The following is a 24,037-nucleotide window of genomic DNA, read 5'->3' on the forward strand; positions in this document are numbered from 1 at the left end:
GGAGGAGGAGGAGAAGGAGGAGGAGGAGGGGGTGGTGGTGGTAGCAGTTCATATGTCTCTGTCTCATCACGATGTGCCCTGTCTCTTCTGTTGCTGCACTCGGATCAGCTCCAGCTGTTTTTTGCACTTCTGGTAGTATGTGGACAGACTCTTGTTCTCCTCCAGCAGCTTTTTGTGCTCCTGCACCAGACGGGACGTGTTCTGCTGGTCCTTCTCGTCTTGGTCCAGCTCAGCGATGAGCTCGTTCCTTCATGGACAGAAAGGGAAGCCACATTAACACTGTTTTCACTCCCTTTATTTCCATATCTATGGTACTAGCTTCTACACTGAAATGATTCTGATGCTACAAAGTGAGGAAGCAGATTTTTGACACTGAGCTAAAATTGGAACCATTCCCTCATTTACCTTTTTCAGTTTCATAAAGGGATGTATTATTTTACCTCATTGTAAACATACTATCTGCCTTTACTGGCTCTAAGCAACGTTAAACAAGCAAACACTTATTTTCACACTGATGCTAAATTGAAGGTAGTAGCACACTCCCTCCTGTACCAACCAGGGACCTGTTCTCCAAAAGCTCAGATAATTGTAAAATCCATCTTAAGAGCCTTCTTTCGTTTGAAACGAGTTTCCCAAAGGCATTGTAACCGAAGAATGAAAGCACAAAAACTCATAAGCCGCTAAGAGCATCTTAAGACGCTGTGGAAACGGCAGGAGGAGTCGTAAATGGGGGATTTTCTACAGGTTTTTATTGTCTTTGTTCATTTTATAACCATCGGCGGTTTCTTTAATTAACATTTCGTGCACAGGGAATGATGTTTAAGAAATTGTTGCGCGTTAAAAGCCAATGACATTAATTTATTAAGCCACCTGTTCAACAAGCAGAAACATATAGAAAAGTCCCACATTGAACCCAACTACAGCTGATAGTGAATGAAGCAGCAGAAATAAAAACAGTCTATATGTGTCATAGTTTGCTATTTATCTCACAATGTGGCAAATTCTTTAAACATTGCTCCTGGTTGCAACATATTAATTTATATTAGTTTTCAGTGGAATATAATTGAGTTTATAAAGTGATTCTGCTGTTATTAACGGCTGTTGCTGCCTGAGAAACAACATTAGGTTCACTTAAAAATATAAATTACAATACAATTACTACTACTACTACTAATAATAATAAATCTTTAGGAATTAAAAAATGACCAATAAGATAATAAGATTGATACGATAATGGTTTGGTAAAGGGTGGGGAGAAAATCCCTGTCTAGATTCATTCACTGTAAGTTTTACTAACGTTATTTTGTGGTTATTACTTTACAGGGCTGTGGTATGGGTCACTCACAAAAAGGGTTACTTCAGGTCACAGTGCTTACATTATCATTGAGTGTGCTGTAAATATTCTTAAATACAAAATTATGTGGGAATACAGAAATTCTTAAGACAAAAAAACATGTTCAAAACCCCAGGGAAGATCCTGCAATGCAAAGACAGCTGCGCATCAGTCAACTAGCCCGAAGATCTAGAAGACATCAATCACTGTTGTCATTTTGTCACACTATCCATCATTTTCAACCAGACTAAAATAAGCCAACATCTAATCAATGGATCGTCATGTCGAGTCTTAGTCCTATTCAACCTTAAAGCTGACTGCTATTTATGAATACTACATTTTGATTAAACTGAACTGTAGATGGACAGAGGACAACCAGCTGGATTACCTCTGGTCTAAATGTGAGGGCTATTAGGCAAGATGTGTTGTTTATTCTATGATTTTGGATGTTTATCCTCAAATACACATTCGTACAAATACTCAACCAATTGAGGATTTACTTTTAAAAGAAAATACAGATTATATCCAGCTGAGCCTTTCAGCCAAACATAGTTGGTCCAGCTTGTTCGTATTTTACAGCTCACGATGCCTTGTCTGCTAACTTTGGTCGTTGGCTTCGGGCAGCTTTCTGTACGCCAGCATCTCCACTTTAACATATTTGTCATGTGAAGTTGCTTTAGTTTTACCACGAGACAAACCACATATTCAAGAAAACATTCACCCTGGTTGTAGTGTGCTTAGGAAGTGAACTGAATCAAGTAAACATGTCAACCAAATCCCTTCTAAACACATCATAACTGGCTGGACTTACTTCCTCTGGATCAGCAGGGCGATTTCTGTTTGTACTTTCAGGTATTCTTGAGCCATCTTGCAGTGCTGCTCAAACACAGCCATGGACTCTTTGGAGTTGGGACAAGGAGCGAGCGGCTGGAAATAAACACACTGTTCTTAGCTGACTTTGAAATGGTCTGTTCGTGTATTTATGTCAGCTGCATATATATTCAATCCATTGTTTATGTAGCATCATGTTTTCAGGGATAATCCCTACATGATGGAGTTAGTATTGGCAAAGCAAAGAGATGAGCTGCAGCCGAGGTAAAGCTGATTCAGTGCAGCTTATACCTGACAGCATTCAAACTAAACAACAAACAGATTGTGTGTACAGTAGTGCTTTGTGTGCCGACGGCTGATTGGATGTTGTACCTGCAGCTGGTGATCCAGGGTGAGATAAGCCATGGGAATGGAGTTGTCTGAGCCGTTGGTGTCTGAGAAGAGAAAGGGAAAGAGATCAAGGACTGCTTGTTTTTTTCCATGACTGAAGAGAAACAACCTCCTGACTGCCTCCTCACCACTGTAAATCACTGACCAGCACTATACGTAGTGTCTATAAAGCAGCCTGACAGATTTACGACATCTGGCCGCAGCGACATTGACGCCGTTACAGTCATCGTGTTTAAAGGGTGACTAATGGAAGCGGCCCAATTTAATCAATCAATCAGCTGAGGTGTAAAATTCCACCTTCACTTTTGTCTTTTAACCACGACACCTGGAACATGGAGCGATGAATGAAGCCTTGACACCGTATCTGTTCGAAAGGAGTCCGGTGCAGGTTTATTTTGGCTGCGGTGAATTCTGTCAGTAAACTATGATGTGGACTAAACAACCTGATCAACACCTCCTCAAGAGTACAGTCTTTTCAGGTGGTGAAAGTCAGCAAACGAGTGAAAACACATTTATAGGGGTTGTGCTTGACAGTATTTTCGCTGCTCCTCACTAGAAAGCACTAAAAAGTAAAACTAAGCAACTGCACCACACTAGATTCCACATCCTCTAGCTATATAGAGCGGCTCTCTTGACATTTTTTCGTCACAACCTCTTCACACAAAGAACAAGCAGGTTGGTCTGTATGAATTTTGCCTCAAGAAGGTCTCAGGATTGAAATATGCGTTTAGAAAGTGAGTTCAGTTAATGGACAGTGTGCAGAAAAGAAGCAAATTGCAGCAAACGTCTGCAGCGCTGAACTGAACTTTCCTGTTTCGCTGCATAAACCTTTATAACTATTTAATTAGTGGATTTATTGTTTTACGTAAACTAGCATGAATTTGAAAGTAGTTTTTACAGCTTTCAGTCATAGCTTTTGTACACTGGCCATGTGTTTTAGCTGTTCAATGCAACAAATGTGCTTCTAGAATTCTTTCAGGTGTCAGCTTTTCTTCTGAAATTATGTATAACTACACCACACTGATGGAGTCAAAACTCTATTGCATTACTGTGGATGAATGCATTCAATGGGACAGGATTTCTGTAGCATTCACCCACTTCACTTTAGTTTTTACCGCTGAATATTTAAATTTTTCACAAAGAACAGAGAAAAACCTATGGTTCATTAACTGTTACAATCTATCACTTTTTTACTTCCCAGCAGGAACTGACTCTAACAAAATCAGTCCATTAACATAAAGTGAACCCACACGAGCAACAGAGAATGGGTGAATAAAGTTAAAAAGTTTTTGCTAAAACTGACACTTTACACTGTTATAGTTCAGAAGCTTCCTTCATAGTGACAGAGAAATTATGAAAAAGCCACCTGCATGCACAATTCAGTGTATATACACAGACAAGTTGAAGGGAAAACCTGAACCCTTGATCCCTACATTGAGGTGGGATGCAGTGGTTCTGCTATACTGAGGGGGGTTTCTTGCTGGTTTTGGTTCTGATTTACTAAAACCCTTGGTGTTGGTATATATAGCATGGCATACTTAGAATACTATGGAGATTTTGGTGTTAAAAGACATCACCAGTACAAGAAGGCACCGTCAAATCTGTGATATTTCAGTTAAACCTCTGGAGAACCATCATGTCAACCAGCTCTACATATAGAATATGCTCACAATATATGCAGGCAAGAAAACCTTTGTACCTTTGTACGTCAAAAGTTCAATGAAATTCCTTTAACACCTTCTTAAGTCTGACTGACTTAATAAAGCCTTTTAAGACTTTTCTGATGCCTGCAGATGCCCTGCTGTGACGACTGACAGGGAGGGAAGCTGCAGTGTAGCTATAGGATTGTGTTACTTAGGGTGCACCAGTTGTTAGAACTTAGCTTCTGCAGCAACATAAACTAAGTTTTGTCGGGTTAACTGACCGTATGATGACTAAAGGAACAATACATACTGTACAACATTTGTTGATTGTAAATTTCTCTTTAAAATGCAATTGTGACATTTTCTCATTCATGTTACTGTGACTGAGTTGTCTTCAAAGGAAATGCAGGACTGAGTACCTGTGAGGTCATCAGGTGAGAAGTAGCCTCTGCTGCTGCTGGTCTTATCAGGTGGCATCATCCTCACACTGGGACTGGAGGACCGGCTGCTGTTCCTGCTCCCCTGTAAGAGGACACAGACAGAGAAGTCAATGACAAACAATTACGACAGAAAATGTGGATTAAATTAACTTCATTCAGTCCCCCTATTTGTCAGCAAAAGATTAATAATATTCATCTAACACATTTGTTAGCGGGAGCTCTGATCAACACGGTAAAATGCAACAAGATAATTTGGCGTTCAGTGGTACCATCACATCTGAGGTTCATCGAATGATACCAACATGTAATGTTTAGAGATTCTTTCTAGATGTGAGGTTGATCCCACTGACTGCACGGCACCTCAGCATTTTCGTACAAAACCTACATGGAGAACTCTAAATGAACTTTTGTCTGCACAGAGCTGTGGGTTTTTCTGCTAAGCAAATGGAGACAAACGTTTGGGAAAACAGCAACAACGCTCCGAGCTAAGGAGCTTATTTGAAGCTGTGTTTGTGTTTGAGGAGGGGTGCACCGGATTCTTCCTGCACTAATGTCTTCATCTTCCTGGAGCTGCCTTATCAAACACATGTCATATTTTATGACACTTTCTCCCCAAGGATTCCTCTCACTTGACAAAGAATGCGTGAAATGCTTTTGAAAGACGGCGTCAGTAAATTGTCGAGGCTTCAGAGGAGGGAAGGACTGATGAGAGCTACGAAGAAAAACACACGGTGTGTGAGGAGAGCAGAAACAAAGCCCCGTGGCAGGGTTATGGTAGAGTTCAGCTTTTTATTTAGGCTTTCTACAAGATAAATCGTTATCTGACTGATTATTTGTGCATCATTTATCTCACACTGGAAGAGAAAACAGTCTGTTTGGGTCACATGTATTTATTAGCTTTCATGTTAAATGATATTCCCGTCAAATGGAAATCACAAAGTTTTCTAGTATCAGCATCAAAGCAGTTTTCTTATGTATTGTTATTCATTACTCAAAGGGAATAAGGTCTTTGGAGATGAATCAGAAATGCTACTTTAGCTTCCAAGCCTCTAAGCTCCTGAGTGGGTGGTCCAGCATATGTCTGACTGACAGCAAACTTCTTCTAACTACGGCTTTACAAGCCAAGGGCAGACAATGTTTTGTTAGCAAGTGATACTGAAGAAGAACATTTAGCATCTAAACTGATGAATGATTTGCTCGTATTTGAGCTTACTCTGTGTGCCAGTCTGACTTACTAATTAGCCATCTAACCTGCAAATTATGCTAAATGTTCTTTCTTCTTCACTTGTTCAAAAGCCTGTCACACTCTTTTTGTGTGGTGTCACAGCTATTGTCTGACTTTAATGGCCGTTTTGTATCTAATGTAAAGGATTAAGGTCAGTCGTGTTAAAGATACAGTCTAGATTTAGATTTAAATTTTAGCAAAGGATTTAATACATTGATGATATCATCATAATCCTAGACAGCTGTATCATACATCATGTATTAACCCTCTGAGCCACGAGCAGTTCCTGTGCACTTGTTTGCTCCTGTCACATTTTTACTCACCATGGACTCATTTTTCACTGTAATATAAAGCCCTGAACCTCTATGGAACCGGCACATTCATAGCTAGCAAGTACATATAAATCAAACATGTCTTATGTGCAGTATAACCAAGTTATAGTGCTATAAATAATGAAAAAAAAAGGAAAAAAAAAATCTAAAGGTGAATTTCTATGCGAGAATTTTACAAAAATTGAAAAAACTTGGAAACAAGATGTGCAACAGTGACAATGGTCACATTCTTTCATTAAGTTTGTGACAGAAATCACAAAGGGCAACATTCATGGCTTTTATTGATCTTGTCTCAGTAGTTGTTATGTGATCGCTCTTTTCATTCACTGTGATTGAAGGCGTGTCTGCACCAAGTAGAAAGTATGCCACTGTTTCCAGATGCATCCTTTTGTCCACTTTAATGTAATACTGTGTGAAATCAGCAATCGCCATCAGAAAATAGAAGGCAAAAAAATGAGGAACCCAAAAGGTCCAATTACAGTTTGAGTGGTCCCCACGTGGTACCTCCTTAGCAGCCATAGCACAAGGACATATAATTTGAGGAGGTGTGAATCAATTAGATTGCTGCCATAGTGATGACGAATGCAGCGTTGATGAAACTGTCAATAACAGAACAGTGATGGTGAAAAGTGTGCAAACAGATTTGAAATGGGCTGATTTAATATTTCTGTATTCTCACTACATTCATAGAAGAATCTAAAAACTATGAAAACGACCTGCTGTCTTTCAGGATAAAAAAGCAACTAAAGTTAGGTCTATATGCAATTCATTAATTGTATGTCTTACCTGGCTGGACTCTGTGCCGATGCCTGGCAGATCCTGCACGGACCGACGTCTCTGAGGCTCGCATGTGGCTGTGGACGGGGTCAAGGGACAAAGGACAGACAGGAGAAAGAATGAGACCCAGAGGAGTTTGGGGTAGAGGTGGTGGGGGGACTGATTCCCATGTTTGCTTGTGGCTTGAGGTAGATCCAGACCCACAGAGCCACACGGGGGACAGCTGCACTGATTTAGCCCTCTTTGTCCTGGCCTGTCAACATGTTCTGTGGCGCCGCTGGAACGTGACCGCAGGCCTAGAAGCGCCCGGCCTCACTGATAGTACACAACAAACATACACACAACACCACAGACCAAACCTATCCACGTCAGCTGCAGGGCCTGCTTATATGACGAGTGTGCACTAAACTGGCGGGTTTGGGTTTGGCGCAAGCCGATGGGTTCTGCTCTCCCCGGTCATCACTCATTCGTCTGCTGCTCAGAGTGACAGCACGTTGAAACTACCATCTTTGGGTTCTCACCTGTGAAGCAACTGCAGGTAAAAGATAATACCAACTCAATCAACCTGAGTGTAACTTAAGGTATCAGATAAACTATCTGAATAGTTTTTATATATGTGTTTTCAAGTAATTTCATAAATCAATACTTTTTCTTGTGTTAAAAATAATACAGTTCAAATTATTGTGCATTTTGCAGACTTGACTGTCGTCACAGGATTTGAATACTTTGATTCGCTTTGAGCAGGATTGTGGTTCGTTACCGGGACTGCTGACTGCACTGTGTCACTCGAAACGCGAAACAAATCACACAGCATATAATTCCTGTTTAGTGAAAACCTGGTGTGGGCAAAAAGTCTGATTTTGCAGTGTTAATGAAGCCTTTCCTTACAATAATGACCAAAGAGTCATCAAAGAATAAGCACAATATCAAAAAAGATTACTGAAATCAGTTTTCCCAAGTTTCACAGAACAGCAATAAGCAAAATCAAGTCATGTACTGGGGTCGCACACATTTCTCTTTTTCCATTTCTAGTGTGTGCATTTCCCAAACTTTACATGACATGGAGTTGATCGAGCTGATTGTTTCACACCACTCACATTTCAAAACTAACACAGATGGCTGGGTTTATCTGGTCTAGGCTGACTACAAGCTTTGTCTAGAGCGCAACAAGGCCACAAAACACGAAGGGAGACACGCATATAAACAAACAAGCAGTCAGAAAGGAACACAAAGCACATGGATCTTTACTTTCTGTCCCTGTCATTGTCATAAAACTGAACTGAAACTTTAAAAACTAGGTATGTGCAGCTCACATAAACTCAAATAAGCAACAAATTTAGATGTCATTTAAAGACTCGCAAGGCAGGCATTATTTTCCTTTTTTCTTGATTAAGCAGCAGGGGTGTATCGGTACCTTTGTTTCCTGAAAAACATTTTATTCAGAATGTGACTTTGTTAAATATGATGAACTAATGTAGCCCAGTGAACCCTACATTAGTCTATGTCTAGTATGTAGGGAACATAAATTCTGAACTGTGAAATCTAACAGAAAAGGTTTGGCCGTGCAAACAAATTATGCATACGTATACACTGATAAATTGCACCTTGCACTTTTTGACATAATGTCCCATTGTGTGTTTGGCCAGCAACGGACTGGCCATTAATCCTTGTGTTTTTACACCTGTCAACATTGTGATATTTGCATTTTTAAAATTATTTTATACATCGTTAAATGAGTTATGCGATTCGTAGTTGCAAATTCACCATCCTAAAATTGAGGGTCAAATAACATTCATTGAATTAAACGGAATATTTGTTCGATCATCCTGATTTGAATCGTCCATTAATAGATCAACACATACAGGGAATGTTGATGTTATGAGGAACGCAGATCATCAAGCAGTGTATTAGGAATATCTGTGCAAATCAATAGAACAGCTCTGCTGTAAATTCTGCTAAAAAAAAAGCTTGTACAATTTCAGTTTTTCTTGATAATGTCAGAAAGATGATAACTCCACCTACACCAGGGCGGCTGAATATTGGGTACACTTTTCAATATAATTAAGTGCACCACAACCCACTTCGAGCTCAATAACAAACATACGGTAGAATTATGACCTTATTATCACCGTCAACAAACACTGAAAATGGATAAGCTTTGTTTAAATTTCAGAGACCTTTCTAATAAAGTGTTCAATGAGTGTAGTCAGGAAACTTGGTCTCCCAGAATGTCACAGAGACAGCGGACAGGGAAGAGTGAAATGGGCTAAAGCATGTCTCTGCTTTGTTATGTGCAGGCTGCAGTTGTCCAGGAAATATACACTAACCAAGCAGCTGCTCTCAACACCTAGCCAAATTTAAATCTTTCAGTTTCTTTTGTTTTCCTGCTGTGCCGAAAAACGTATCGCACTTTGGACAAATTACTGCGATACCTACCAAGCCATGGTTACCGTAAACTGCTACACCCCTCACCAGTAGTCACTAGGGAATTATGTGTAAAAGGTCCTCTGTCCAGGTGTGCTCATGCAATGATAAGTGCCATACCTTTAATAACATGCACCAGCTGACTCCCTTAGTCACTGGATTAAATTAGCCACTCATTCAATGGGTCTCATACGGCTTCAAAATAGAAGCCTTTTCTGACATCCAGAGCTGTCCCCATTCCTTTCATCCGTATCTCTGCTTGTAATAATAGCTCTGACCCTCAATGTGAGGGAAATTAATCAAAATGACTTTTTCAAAGTTAATGGATGTAAAGAGAGCGACAGAGGAGAGAAAAAAAAAATAGCCATGCTTTCTCAATGTCCTCTATGCATGAAAGGCAAGGACAAGCTCAAATGTAGAGAACTGGTGTGCTGATTTACTCCTGCTACCCATGATCTGCTGTAGCCAAGCCAGGTAGATGACAAAGAGGACAGGGCCATGAGTTAGGAAAGTTATCTCATCTGTTTCAATTGAGCTGCTGCAATGTGCCTGATTGTTAACTGTTTGCTTTTAGGTGATACAAACGTGGTATCGACCTTCGAGGAATATTAACTCAATAATAGACACTGGGTAACAAAGGTGATAACAGATGAGAAAGCTCCAATATTAACTCATGTTCTGGGCTTGCCAACTAAAAATCACAGAAAATAAAGAGACATGAGGCAACTCTGATGTGTGTTACTCCAGGACCAGTGCAATTACGTTCTGTTTTTTAAATAGCGACTGCCCCCGGCTACACATCCAATTTAAAATTTAACAGGAATGAACATTGTCTGCATTCCTGTGAGGAGTATCATATGGAGTGCCACACAGGAGAGAGCCATGTCAGAGGACAGCAACCCACGGGCTCAGCCAAGCCAGCTCCACCCGATCACCAGGAAGCCCTGTGGTCCAGTGATACCTGTGACGACGATCTTGGGGACATCCAGAATGGTTCCGAATGATGCAGTTTTACGGTGCCCTCGCTTATACTGGGGTTGCGCTGCAAAAACACACATACACACACATACAGCTGCGTACACAACAAGCATGCAGACTATGACAGACTGGGGGCCCACAGCTGGACTCGAAATGTGGGCCACACACATGCAGAGCATACAGTGTACGTGCAAGGGAAACATGCACCCCGTCCATTCCAGGAGCTATGCAGCAAACACTGCGTAGACTGACGGCAGCCACTGCGCTACATTTCTCAGCACAAATACCAGCACGCATTCAGCTTCAATGCTGTTTGGACATGAAGTTCAACAAGGCAATTTGAGGACAGAGGGTGTTGATGCTTCAATCACAGAAACTGTATTCAATAAAGCTACATCAAAGTCTGAACAAGTACAAAAAAATAAAAAAAAACCTGACAGACACTCAAATTTAAATCAAAACTACATGTGGGGAGCTCCTGAGGTTGAATTTCATCATGACGGCAGTAGAGCGTCCAATGCTTTCCGTCTTTTAAAGGAGGAGAAATGGCTGACAGCTGGTTCTGACAGGCCTCAGTGTTCAGGGGCATATGGATGTATTTATATGAGGAATCAATCTTCAACTCAAAGTGACGAAATCACATGAAAAAACTGACTCAGGTGCCAGGAGAGCTGCTTCCCGTGGACTTGGAGAGGCATCATTCCAGCAAGATTTGACCCAACACTGACACATCATGCCTTTCCTGTACAACTTTTCTTTTTAAATATGAAGTAAAAAATAATAATAAAAAAAATAAATCTAATGATCATGCCAATATGCCTTGATAAGCTTCTCTTTCTGCTTCCCATGTGTTACTTTGTGTTCTGTAATGCTTGGTATTACCTGAAGGTGCAAATGGCATCTTGGGTTCCAGCTCTGAAAGATCAGCGCTCATTCTTTTGCTGTCAGAGGATGCCAGGCACTGTGTTCGTGCTGGCAGACTCTCAACGCTGCCACCTCTGGACAGAGGCAGAGTCCTCAATGGGTCTCCCTGAAATAAGAAAAAGAAAACTTTGAAACCCATTTCAAGTATCAGTTTTCTATCATTTCATCTACTGTAAAACCACTACTACAAACTTTCAGTGGCTCTGATCAATGTGAAAGTCCCTGGAAACTGAACGGAAATACATCCTCAAAATCAGTTTGAAGCCTAACTCCCAGCGCATTTTGACACTGCAGCAGAAGTAAGGGAGTAACAACTGTAGAAAGCGACACACCATGACAACGTGGTGTGGGACTCGAGGGTGATGGTTGGAGACACGTAGAGCTGATAACAAAAGCTAACAGCTATGAGACGCTGTGTCCATCTCTTTGTGTCCCTGCTGGGAAGACAGGATTCCAGGTAGAGCTCTGACAGTCACAAGAAGCACATGTAAGGCCCTTGAGGAACCAGCGAGTGTTGAAACAGACATGGAATCCCAGTCATGATTACATTTTTGAAAAAAGCTGCACAGTCTTGCATGCACAGGTTTCTGAATTCTGCTACCCGTGCTTGTGCCACTTCATCCAAATGATGTAACAGAAACACAGACAAGGGTAGGAGAAGTTAATAGCAACTAGTTTCCCTGTTGATCAAACAAAAAAACTTAATTTAGACTAATTGGCCTGTCTAAAAGTCAGGAAACACTGGTTTTCCTCCCTGGATGTAGTCATTTTTCTTTGCAAATTGACATCTATGTGCCTGGTCTGAATACAATCACAAAATGCGCCAGTTGAGTGGTTATATGTTAGTTTATTATTATTTTTATTATAGTCTACATATAACCTTATTTTCTACATTAAAATATTGCCAAACCCCGATGTTTTAACATGTTGCAGGTTTATAACATCCATGGGGAGAGAGGGGCTGCTGTCTGGCGGCAGGCTTCTGTGTAACATCTTAGAAGCAACTGTCAACTGGTGTTGTACATAAATAAAATATCAGTAATTTGTTTAATAGACTAATGTTATTGATGTGGACGAGTGATGGTATCAAAATTTGCGTTCTTATTTGACGGATAAAGAAGCAGAATTTTTCGGTTCAACTTCTCTTATCAACAGTTTGTGACATAAAACCATAACAACAGAGTGGGTTGCAAATAGTGGAAAACCATGTGAAAATAGTGAAACATGACCACTGTCAGGTCAGACACTTGCAAGCGAGTGATGATGTAATATTATGACTGAACAGACAGCCTGCAGCAATCTGTAATAACTGCGATATTAGTACTTGTCATGCATACAGGGATTTGCAGAACCAGTGTTCTGTGCTCTATGTAAACCTCCTATCCCCAATTTAATTAAAACCTGAATAAGACTCATAACAGAAATATTCACATCCATGTAAACACACTCACTGCTGAGTACCTGTGGTGTAGTTCCTCTATGAAAATGGCCCTACCTTTGGCTTGAAGTGAGGTGGAAACTGAGGCGTAATCTTGATAGTGTCGTTGCTCCCTTGAGAATCGCTGTGCTCCATGTTCGCGTCACTTTTGTTGCTTGTGCTGGTGTAGTCCACATATGAACCTGTCAATTCCCAAGACACAGGACAGGAGTCAGGTTTACACATTCTGAATTGTGGTGAATTTCTTAAAGTTTGATCTCAATTTTGTGGATTATTTTTTGGATTATTGGCTGTTTTTTATGTTTCACAACACTGAAAACTACCCCAAAATACATGTAAAAAAGTTCAACAATGTAGAGAGACAAGTGTAGAAATTTGAAAAGAACTGAAAAGTTCCAACAGTTTTTCCTGATTCAGTGCATGTAATGGAGCTTAATAAAATCCCAGCATTTTGGTATAATGAATTTCTGTCTCCTGTAAAATCATTTAATTGATTGTAATTCAGAGACAGCAAAAGTGCCACCAACAGCACAGCAAAAAATAAAAACTGTCTCCATGTGGTTTGATGTCATTTCAAATTTCTTGAATTAGTTATATGGACATATTTTTTCAAATTTGAAAAAAACAACAGTGAACAAACCAAGGCCCCACCTTTCTTAGCAATGAGACTCTCTTTCTCCATTTGTTATCATTGTTTGTGACAGGCACAGCTTGTTTCAGAGAGGTGAGGCTGTAATGTGACTGGCAGAGTGTATTTATCAACCAACACACCCTCCAGTTTATATTCTGCTTTGCGCTGCTACACCTACATGAAGCAAAACAGCAGGTGAACTTGGCTCTGAGCGCTTTCTAAACGACTCCATGTGTCGACACCCAGGGAGCGCCAGAGCTGCTGTGCTGTTTCGCTAACACGCCCCTCATGCTATGCCTTCTATTTCAACATGGTGTGAAACTACCAGGAAATCAGTGTTACTTGTTTTACTGAAGGAAAATAACTGACATTTTTGTTTCCAAATAGCAAACAAATCGTGGCTGGTAGAAGGGTTAGAAGAAGAAAAAAAAGCACACGTGAAAGATTTTCCCACAAAATAGTTCTGCTGACAAAAAAATTATAAGCAGCAGTTTCAAACATATTGAGAACCATTTCATCGTGGTGTGCTGAGGACCAGTCACGGTACTTGTGAAGTAACATGAATGTCGTGTTTAAATTGTGAAGACGAGTCCTGTACCTGTACTGGTGGCAGAGTTGCTCTGTCCGTCGTCTGAATACTGGTACGGATATTGCAGGGGTTCATCAAATCCTGGGAAGTACTGCAAAAAGAAATTGAAAACATTCCTCCTGAGCTTTGGCTATATTTTGAGTTCAATTTAGGTGGTGATTTGCTGAACTCAAATCTTCAATATTTATTAATGACATACCTTAATAATTGGTAAATACAGTCATGACCTGATAGTCGGACACTAAATATAATACATTCTTTTATGTCAGATAGCAAGGCTGTCGGATTGTCAAGACGAAGGTCGAGATACAAGGAGGGCTTGATGCTTGAAGGGTCATTTGTTGTTAATATTCATTGTTCATAGTTGTCATAATAACTAGTAGGGCTGGTCCGAATAGCACTTTCTGGGCTCTTGATATTCGAGCCCAATTACTGATGAATATACGAAAATTCGGCACCCTGGGGGTGTGCTCCAACGGGGTGGAAGTGGCTGAAATGCACAGGCAGTACTTTGGCTGCTGATGTCAGTTTAGGAAAGTGGTCACACTTCTGTTTCAACCATCGGTGGTGACGGTGGGGGAGTGGCAGATACGCTCCGCCATTACCATCAGAGTTTACTTCTGTAAACACTGAGCACGCTCGCTGCGTGTGACATTGTTATGTCCTCTTCTGCAAATGCGGGACACTTTTGGGCCATACGAAGTTCACACAGGAGACAACATACAAGTCACCTTTAACTGGAAACGTGAACGAACTCGCAAAAATTTGGATTTCACAAAAAAAATCCAAATTGAGCATTAAGTCATGAAGTCTGAACGTAGCCAATCTGTCGAATTGTTAAGTCAGATAATACGCGGTTATCCATATTTGTGACATAAAATGTCATGTCAGAATTCAAGGCTGTTGGTATGTTAAGGCTACTTTTTATCGGGTCCGTTTGTTTTTCCTAAAAACCTGTGTGATAGCAAGGTTTGCGGATTGTTAAGGGTCGGAATGTCAAGTCATGACTGTAGCTCAAATATGACTATATTTAAAACTTTAGCTATGGCATACATTCTACTCTGTGATTTACCCCTCTAGGGTCAGGGACACACCTCTTCACTGTTGTAATTTTTTTCACCACAATTTGGCCTGTTTGAATGTGTGTGTTGCTGTAATACTACATTAATGCATCAATATTTTAAAAGGAAAACATAATGTGTGTGTATGTATATATATATATTTTTTTTTTTCTAAACACATTTTACACACAAAAATATTTGTATGTTAAAGGTAACTAACAAAAGTATCAGTTGAGAACTTCTCCAACTGGAAGCAATGGAGAAGCCCTGGAGGGTCATGCTTATTGATTCCTCCACTATAGTTTAATAAAAGCCTTACACAGATGGTAAGCAGCATGAGACAACAGATCACCTTCATTAGATGAGTCATGATCTTCACTATCTCCTCCATGGAAGGCCTCTGAGAGGGGTCTTTAGACCAGCAGCGAGTCATCAGACTCTCAATGGGCTTGGGCAAATTCTTGATTAAAGGCGGTCTTGTGCCTTAATGAAAAAAATGAAAATGAAGTAATTGCTCATGCACAGTCAAAGGGACAAATAACTTTTGGCATCACACAGGACAAGAAAAAGAAATATTGCAAATTTATTCCAAACCCCCTGCCTCCTGTTGCTTGAGTCAGTAATGACTCAAGCAGGAAGATTCAGCGGTGAAAAATATTAAACTTGTCCCCTGGTATTATTAGTGTCCCATTAGCATTCTCCTCCATCAATCTCTGCATTGGAATGAACTGCAGGGAGCGCTGCACAGGTCAACATGTCTTTTAGCTGTTCTCTGCCAGACTCCTTACTTTGACAGTCTCCCAGCAGGCCTAGCTGAGCAGACACGTCTCAGGACTCACAGCAGCTGACAGCTGGACGTGGCCTTTGCATTCCCGCCCCCGAACACGCGCACACACCCAGACTGTGACTCACCGTTGTGCACAGCCCACATAATGCGAAAAGCCGGTCCTCCAATTTCATCAAAGGGCTTCCTGCGAGTGATCACCTCCCAGAGAATGATCCCCCAGCTGAACACATCACACTTCTCGCTGTAATTGCTGCCTGCAAGTACAGAGGAAACCACAGCAACACTTAGGTCCTTTTCAAACAAGAAAAAAAAAGGCTCAGCTTGACATCACTGACTGACTGATAAAGGCAATTCTCTGTGGCACATTTGAGATGAGAGCAAAGGATGTGCCTGGGAAAGCACAGCAGCTTTTATCTCATTTCTGCTTTCAGAGGGGAGGAGAGTGAAAATAAGGGAGCAATTTTTACCAAGGAACAGCTCCTGTGTTGCTTAATTACTCGGCCTGTTATTGCAGAATTAAAGTGCACATCACACACCTATTTTAAAGTTGCTGTGCCGGGGCGTTCTGATAGTGTTTCACACTGATGCAAATTAGTTGCGGAGAGTTCATCGAGAGGGCAAAGTGAGTTGTTTAATTGCACTGGAGTCTTGTAACTTGCCTCCAAAAACAAGATAATGACTAGGCATTAATTCATCTTTCCTCCTGACCCCCTCGCCAAGAACATATCTCATCATGTAGAGATACATTAGGCTCCTGGCTGAATGAGAACACAAATTTCTACACGGTAGTCTCCCAGGGGAAATAAAGCCACTAGCATCACTCCATTTATCTTCTCACCATGCTTGGGCGACTACCATCAATAAAGCAGAAGAGCACGGCGGCTGATGATGAATCAAGAATTAATGCCTACATGCTGGGAGCGCTAAGCTGCAATTAAGGTGAAAGGTGGCAAAGCAAAGTTGGGTGCAAGAAAGAATGTATATAAATGGGTAAACTGAGGACTTACAGAAGTTTGGCGTGATAAGTTTGGTTAAAAAAATCAGCTGACATGACAGTTATCCAAACCTCTCCAAATGGCTGAAATGCCTCTCATACTTGCCTTCAAATACTTCTGGGGCCATCCATGCTGCACTTCCTTTGTTGTTGGTCATGTGGGTCTGAATGTCACATGCTGTTCCAAAGTCACATATCTTCAGCACGGTGCCTCCAGCCACTAGAAGCAGACTGCAACAACAAAAGAAAGACAGAAGCCCCGTTAGAAGCCAACAGTGCTTTGAACTTAATTAGCAATATCAAACCTAAAGCTTTGAGACTTATTCAAGCAGAAAAACGGTGCTGTTAAGCTACAGGTACCATGTACATGGTAACACAGAACTTGCTAAGCATTTTGACTTGTGGCTCCTTTTGTCTTTTTCAGACTGCTTGAGCTTGACAAAGGATAAAAGATATGATCTAAAACACGTTAAATGAAATAAATTCCTATGCAATAATGGAGAGTTAACAATTGTCACAGTATGTGCCATTGTTATTCTTAGAAACTCCACAACAGTTCTCTAGGAAACAGACCAGCTGGTCATTCCCAGAGAATACTGCCAGGAGCTTTTCTTTCCACCACACCAGGGTAAACAACACCTGAGATCAAAACATCCTTCAAAATGCTTTGTCAGGGTCAGACGGATTAAAAAAAAAAAAAGAAAAAAAAAAAGGACTACATGTTGCTCCAGGTACTTTTGAGATAATACAATCCAGATGACAGAACCCTTCACAGCAATCTCTAACCCTGTGAGGAAGAATTGTATACCTGTGGGATTGTAACAAAAAAGCAGCAAACAAATAAAAATCATTGTCAAAAAGATTTATGAAGAGGATGTGTTGGTCTAAACCAGCCTCAAAACTCTGACAACTGTTTATCAATATTAAGTACCGGTAAATGGAAAAGAATCTATACTTGACTCACTACTACATGCTTACCAACAGTTACTGCATCTGAAAGAATGCTGACATCTTAAAACATTGCTGTGTCTGACTTGCTAAACCCCTTCATATAATCTATTTATACACACTGATAAGCCAAAACATTATGAGCCCCCCCGCCCCCCTTCCTAATATGCTTTTGTTCCCCTGTGTGCCATTAAAACTGCTCTGACCCAATGGGGCCTGGACTCTACAAGACCTCTGAAGATGCCCTGTGGTATCTGGCACCAAGATGTTATTAACAGATCCTTTAAGTCCTGGAGATTTTTTTTTTTTTTTAAAGAGCTGCTGCAGGTCAGAATTTTTCCAGCACATCCACAAACACCCTGTGGTCACATCACGGTCTCTGCTATCAGCAGGTACTCGCTGCTGCTGCCCAGAAGTTGATCCAGTCATTTAACCATAGCGATATGGCTCTTGTAAAAGACATCTACACCTGCCTTTTTCCCCTCACATTTAGCGTGTTGATGATCCAAATATTGATTCATCTGTTATGCTTTGGCTCCTCTGGGCATTATAAACTGTATTTCAAGGTTTTGCTTGTTTTTGTAATCATAAAACAGAAGCAGTAGTATTTGGGCTTGTGAAAGAAACTGAGAAATTGAGACAGAGACAGAAACATTACAGGAACTCCCTTAAAACACAGGAAAAGCGGTTGCTCATAGTATTGCACACATGTAATTAGCTCTTTAAAATGTCTCATCGTATCTTGAAACAACATTTCAAATATTATCATCATTATCTAGTATCTATCATCTTACGCTGACACCTCTGCACACCTAAACACTCCATCCAAGATGCAATAACTCCATATAAAGACTTTAAGTGAAAACACGTAAAAGAAACTACATGTGTCTGACCAGGAAGCTTGTGATGCTATGGGGAGAATCCTGTACACTTCTGCTCAATAACAGAAAATAGTGTGACCAGTAAAAAAAAAGTGCAGTACATAAATCAAACTAGTTTAAAACAATAAGGCACTTGGTTGGCAAAATGAAACGGGAGACAGGAGTGTGTGAGGTGAGGAGGAGCATACTTGGGTGGCTTGAGGTCCCTGTGAATGAGAGCCTTTGGTTTCATGCCATGGAGATAGGCCACGCCCTGGGAACACTGTAAACACCAGCTCATGGCATGGGAAGCAGTGTAATAGGGGAGGGGTTCAGCACCATGCAGCACTGTGGACAAGAGAACACAGTCACAAACTACACCACCACAGACGACAGACCTCCGGAGGAACCAAGCAAAAAGCTGGGCCCTGTCGTGATACATGGCACTGTCAAACACACAGAAACACTCACACACACACACACACTAGCCTAACACATAGGGGTAACTACCTTCCAGTTAATTTCAGAATTGTTAACTGAGACCAATAAAAGTGATGATATCAAACTCTCGCTCCCAAAAGCAACTTTTTTTCAGTAACTTTCAGAGAGAGATTAGAGAGAAGAGGTAATTGTGAAGTGTGAAGGACAGCAAAGCCCTGTATTATTGGAATCCACTTTCTGTTAAACTAAAAATTTCCAATCTGAATCACTTGTAAATAAAAGTTGTACCAATCACTGACGTGTTGAGAAAGCCTAATGAAAGTAGAAACACTCTCGCATACTTTAATTATCTGCAATGATTCTGTCAGAGTTGAGAAGGCTCGAACTGCATGCATAAACAGTAGTATTTAAGTAATTAAAACTCCAATTTAATATAACTTGAGTCTACTGTTTGCAATAATAGACAGCTTTTTCCAAACTACTTGCTGAAATTTTAGCACCATTGCTATGCCAAAATGTTGGACAATCAGACAGGTTAAACAGGTAAACAGATAAGCCAGATTATCAAAATCACTGTGTTTGGGGGGTAAACACTAAATGTTGATAATAATCCCTCGCTGTATCAATGACAGGTCAAAGCTGATGCAGGTTGTCGGATGTTTATGGGAAATAGTTTGATGATTAAAAGTTTATCTCTACATTTCTTTTTTTCTTCTTTTGGCTTTGGCTTCCCTGAGGTCTGTTTAAAACCTACAGAATGTCTGACTGCTTTTTAGCTGTGTTCAGAGCCCAACAACTTTCTCTAGAAATACAATCTTAAATTCCACAAAAGCAAAAACTGTCTAATCTTTGATAACAAAATTAAATTTGCAGTAAACAGGATTATCTTTCAATTGGGAGCAGCAAAGCACAAATTGTTAACTGATAGAGAAACTGTGAGTAAAAAACGTGATTATTTATTGGTAAATGTGGTCAACTCTAGCGGTCCACATCCATTAAATCAGAGTCATCTTTCACTAATGTAACCCCTACTTATTGACAATATTAAAAATAATGGTCTGAGGCTTTGTGATGCTTATTTCTGTCAAGACGATACTACTGTATATTACACCTCACTACTTCAAAGGTCCACTTTAATATTTATTGCAGGGACAAACAAGGCTGTACTACATATCACTATGCAAAGACTAGTTTGTAAAGGAGTCAGACAAGTGGCTGAACATGCAAACAGTGGGAGGGTCAACTCAACAGGGTTGCTTCTCATGTCTGTGCAAGGCTGTGCTCATTTCACCACTAGAAAAGTGGAACGAATGCCGTCATCAGTGATAAAACAAGTGCTGTTTTCTAGCACATTGTGTGGACTCACCATTGTACAATGATCCGCCTTCAGCATATTCCATCACAAGGCAGACCTGAGTGAGAAAGAAAATCAGCAAAAACTCCCAGAATCAACCAGACAGACATTACAAGTATTTTATAAGTGTAACATATAGCATTTCAGTTGACTTACAGGACTATTGCACGAGCCATACAGCTTCACAATATTAGGGTGATTCACACGTGAAAGCTGTCGGAGCTGGAGACAAAGAGGAAATATTACACACAATTCCATCTGCATGCATGCTGTTTAGAGGGATGTACTACAAAGCACAGACGACATAGCTAAGTTTTCTTTGTGTTACCTGCTTGACAAAACCTAAAATCCTAATCAAAGATAATAGGTACCACAACAGTGGTTATCAACTTTCGCTGATAGCCTCGGTTTTCCTTGTCAGGCTCTGTGTGCGCTCACATAATGGGGGGCATTTGAAGGCTCATTTGAGTATTCTTTGCACAAAACAGAACGATCATGCACCACCTACTTCAGTCAAGAGTAACAAGCTGTTATAAAGAAGAGCTGTGTCGGATATAAAAATGAATTAAAGTAAAAGCACTGTTACCGCAAATGATGCGAGGGAGGAATACTGGTGGAAAATTGTTATTTCTTTGAGCAAATACATGTATTTTACCACTCACTGCACTCTCAATGCAGCCACTTATTTCTAAAGTGACAACTGCACATTAGAGTGTTTAAACTTTATACATTCAAACAGGATACTCAACAAGTGCATTTTGGCTCAACACTGACCCATAAAGAAGGGTCACTATAATGTATGGCCAGATCAAAGCGCCATTAATGTTATTAATTGAATATTTTCTGTAATAAACACCAAAAGATTATTCAATTCTCTAATCTGTGTTGTATCAGCTGCAATACCAGCAGTATAAAACAAAGTTAGCAACAAACCAGGACTAAACACGAAAACATATTTATGCAGTTTCTGGATTATCAGCTGAATGCATATACATTACGGAGGCAATGCGACATATACAGTTTGCCAACTGCACAGCTTCATTCAGCGGCATTACCAACATACAACTCAACAGGTTTGCAGATATAATATACTTCTTTAGCTAAGAATCTAAATCACTCAGGGAGAATATTGTAGAAAAAGGGTAAAAGAGTGGCCCTTTTTCAAGCTGATTTAAATCTGAAACATAACCAGGATAAACAACAACCACCTTTGTTAACGCTGAATGCTCTGTCTTGAGGCTCAACATCTTGCTAACCCATAAACCTTGCTTTGTAGTACACTGCTCAGCATCTCAAATATGCAAAATGTATCACCAAGTCTGTCATTAAAGGTACTCTGCTCCACCACTACTGATGGCATTGATACGAAATTGAACACTTAAAACGCTGATATTAACTTTTAGCTTATGATTGTGTCGACTTCGCATGCTGCAGAAGTTGAAAACAACAATACCTCAACAATAAAGGCTTTCCTCTCTGATTCGCTCTCAATGGTCTTGATTGCAACATCTTTGCCTTTCCATTTGGCTTTGCAAACAACCCCAAAAGCTCCTCTCCCCACCACCTGAAAATGGGACAGTTAGCAAGAGGGTTACTACCAACTAAATACAAGTTTCGTGTACATTCAGAGGCCACAAAAACAAACACAGCCTACCTCCTCAACTTCAATATCCTCATAGTTAATTTCTTCAAATGGATACCCAGGTGGTGTTTCAAGCATGTCGGCGGATGGTAACGTCAGAGACATTACTAGCTAACGTCAGCTAGTAACTTACTGGGGAGGGAGAAAAAAAAAAAGCAAATTACAGAAATAATGTCAATGGTAACATATAATTACAGCTAAATTCAGAACAGGGATGCGCAGACATGCAACAAGACATCTGTCATAATGGCACAATTGTGTAACTCGCATGTCATTAATAAAGGACGAGTCAAATTAGCATAGTAAATAGGTTATTTACGTAAAAAAACAGCAACACGGTTAGTCTCACATTCTCTAGCGAGCTGTCAAACGAGGTAAACGGCACAACGTTAGCCTCCTGTCAGCTACTACCACAGACTACTGTGATGCAGTCAACCAGCTGGCTAGCCGCGTAGCTTAACTAGCAATGCTAACTGTAGCTGCCCTGAGTCCTAAGTGTTCAAAGTTAGCTTTTAGCACGCCTAAAGCTAAGTTACAAGCATTACGCGTCAGTGTAGAGCACAATTTAACATTACCGCACCACAAGCGTCAGTAAAAACAAGGCCTAACGGTGTATTAGCTAGCCAGCTTACGTTAGCTGGCTGGCCTGCTTGCTAACGCTAGCTACCGGGACTTTTTAGCTTCAGCAATCCAACCCTTCGCAGTTGAGTCGTCACCAGTGCCGGCTCTGTGGACATGGGGAGATTTTCTACTTTTCATGTACGGAAAACCGAGGAATAACGTCCATTTTTAGAAATAGTCTGTCTCTATCCACTTGACAGCCAGACATAACTTTTTTTCACAACTCGTCTAGCTGGCTTGCTAGGAGTGTTTTTTTATTCTTCGCAGTAGCAGCTCCATCAGGAAGTGTGTGCGCACTGCAATTCTGTCCCCTGAAAGAGGAGCCCACAGTCTAAAGGCTGGGCTCATTTAAAAGGTAAATATGTGTATTTTTTTTAACGTCTGTTTTGTAACTTTATCACATTATATGCAATTGCAACTTTAACTCAGTTTTACTGGGGCTCCATTCCTGTAAGAGGGACCAGTTCTTTTTCCAATATTATTTCTGAATAAATTATAAATTAATCTCTTTTCATTTCTTTAACCATTTGTATGAAATGCTGAAAGACACAATCACTCTTACACACTCAGTGTAACTCTGGAATTCGTGCTTATAAATATTAATTCTTCAAATTAGCTTCACAAAAACTTTTTCCAGAACTTTCAGCTACATCTTCCTCAATAGATGGAGTTTGCTGAGAATTTGGTGAACTTCAGCTCTTTTGAGCAAACTGCATCCACTCATCACCTGATGCGGGTTAAAAATCCTGAAAAGTCTAATAAGTGAAATTTGAGTGAAGAATAATTTGTCAAGCTTATTTTGAGTGTTCCCATTTTATGTTTTTTGTACTTAAACTCGATTAAGTTTTAGTAATAGCGATGATTATTTGTATTATCATGCAACTCCAGTGATCATCATATGAAATAAGATGCTGGATTAATCTTCCATTCACTGCAGTTTAGTTGTATTTATATAGCACTAACTCATAACATAAGTTGCCTCAGAGGACTTCACATAGTAAGGGCAAGACTTTCAGTATTATAGAGAAAAGGCACAACAAGTCCCTGTTTAGTGACAGTGGGAAGATAAAACTCATTTAACAGGAAGGAACCTCTGGCAGAACCAGGTTCAGGGAGGACGGCGGTCTTCCTCGATCAGCTGGGGTGAGGGCAAAGTGGAGAAGGAAAGAATAGCGAATAGAAAGAGACAAACAATGTGACAATAAGCACTATGGAGGTTGATGAGCCTATTAACTGCAGATCAGAAACACGCAGAGAACAAAACACAAACTACAGTCGAGCCAAAGTACAAAATTAATGATGTGCAGTTATGGTATAGGGGAGACCGGGGATGATAGTAACACTTTTTGTTTGAGCAAGTGTAACTCAGTGGTT

General features: G+C 40.4%; 1 protein-coding gene across 4 annotated transcripts; it reads right to left on the reverse strand.

Annotated features, from left to right (window-relative positions):
* Positions 1-7: 7 nt before the first annotated feature.
* map3k7 (mitogen-activated protein kinase kinase kinase 7) lies at positions 8-22,943 on the reverse strand. 4 transcript variants are annotated; one of them, XM_008301526.1, is made up of 18 exons: positions 22,738-22,943; positions 22,055-22,174; positions 21,854-21,964; positions 20,557-20,622; positions 20,413-20,458; positions 18,815-18,953; positions 16,904-17,028; positions 15,929-16,057; positions 15,369-15,499; positions 13,965-14,046; positions 12,793-12,917; positions 11,256-11,403; positions 10,357-10,437; positions 6,981-7,048; positions 4,617-4,719; positions 2,537-2,598; positions 2,145-2,260; positions 8-247 (listed from the first exon to the last, which is right to left on the reverse strand). In XM_008301526.1, the coding sequence occupies exons 2-18, from the start codon at positions 22,145-22,147 to the stop codon at positions 67-69; spliced, it is 1,806 nt and encodes a 601-aa protein (XP_008299748.1). In that variant the 5' UTR covers positions 22,148-22,174; positions 22,738-22,943; the 3' UTR covers positions 8-66. The 4 variants fall into 4 exon arrangements, with proteins under 4 accessions (XP_008299748.1, XP_008299749.1, XP_008299750.1 ...); XM_008301527.1 differs by having other exon boundaries at positions 22,710-22,943; XM_008301528.1 differs by having other exon boundaries at positions 22,675-22,943.
* Positions 22,944-24,037: the final 1,094 nt, after the last annotated feature.

The sequence above is a fragment of the Stegastes partitus genome, unplaced genomic scaffold (assembly GCF_000690725.1).
Source record: "Stegastes partitus isolate 25-593 unplaced genomic scaffold, Stegastes_partitus-1.0.2 Scaffold1682, whole genome shotgun sequence".
Taxonomy (NCBI): Eukaryota; Metazoa; Chordata; class Actinopteri; family Pomacentridae; genus Stegastes; species Stegastes partitus.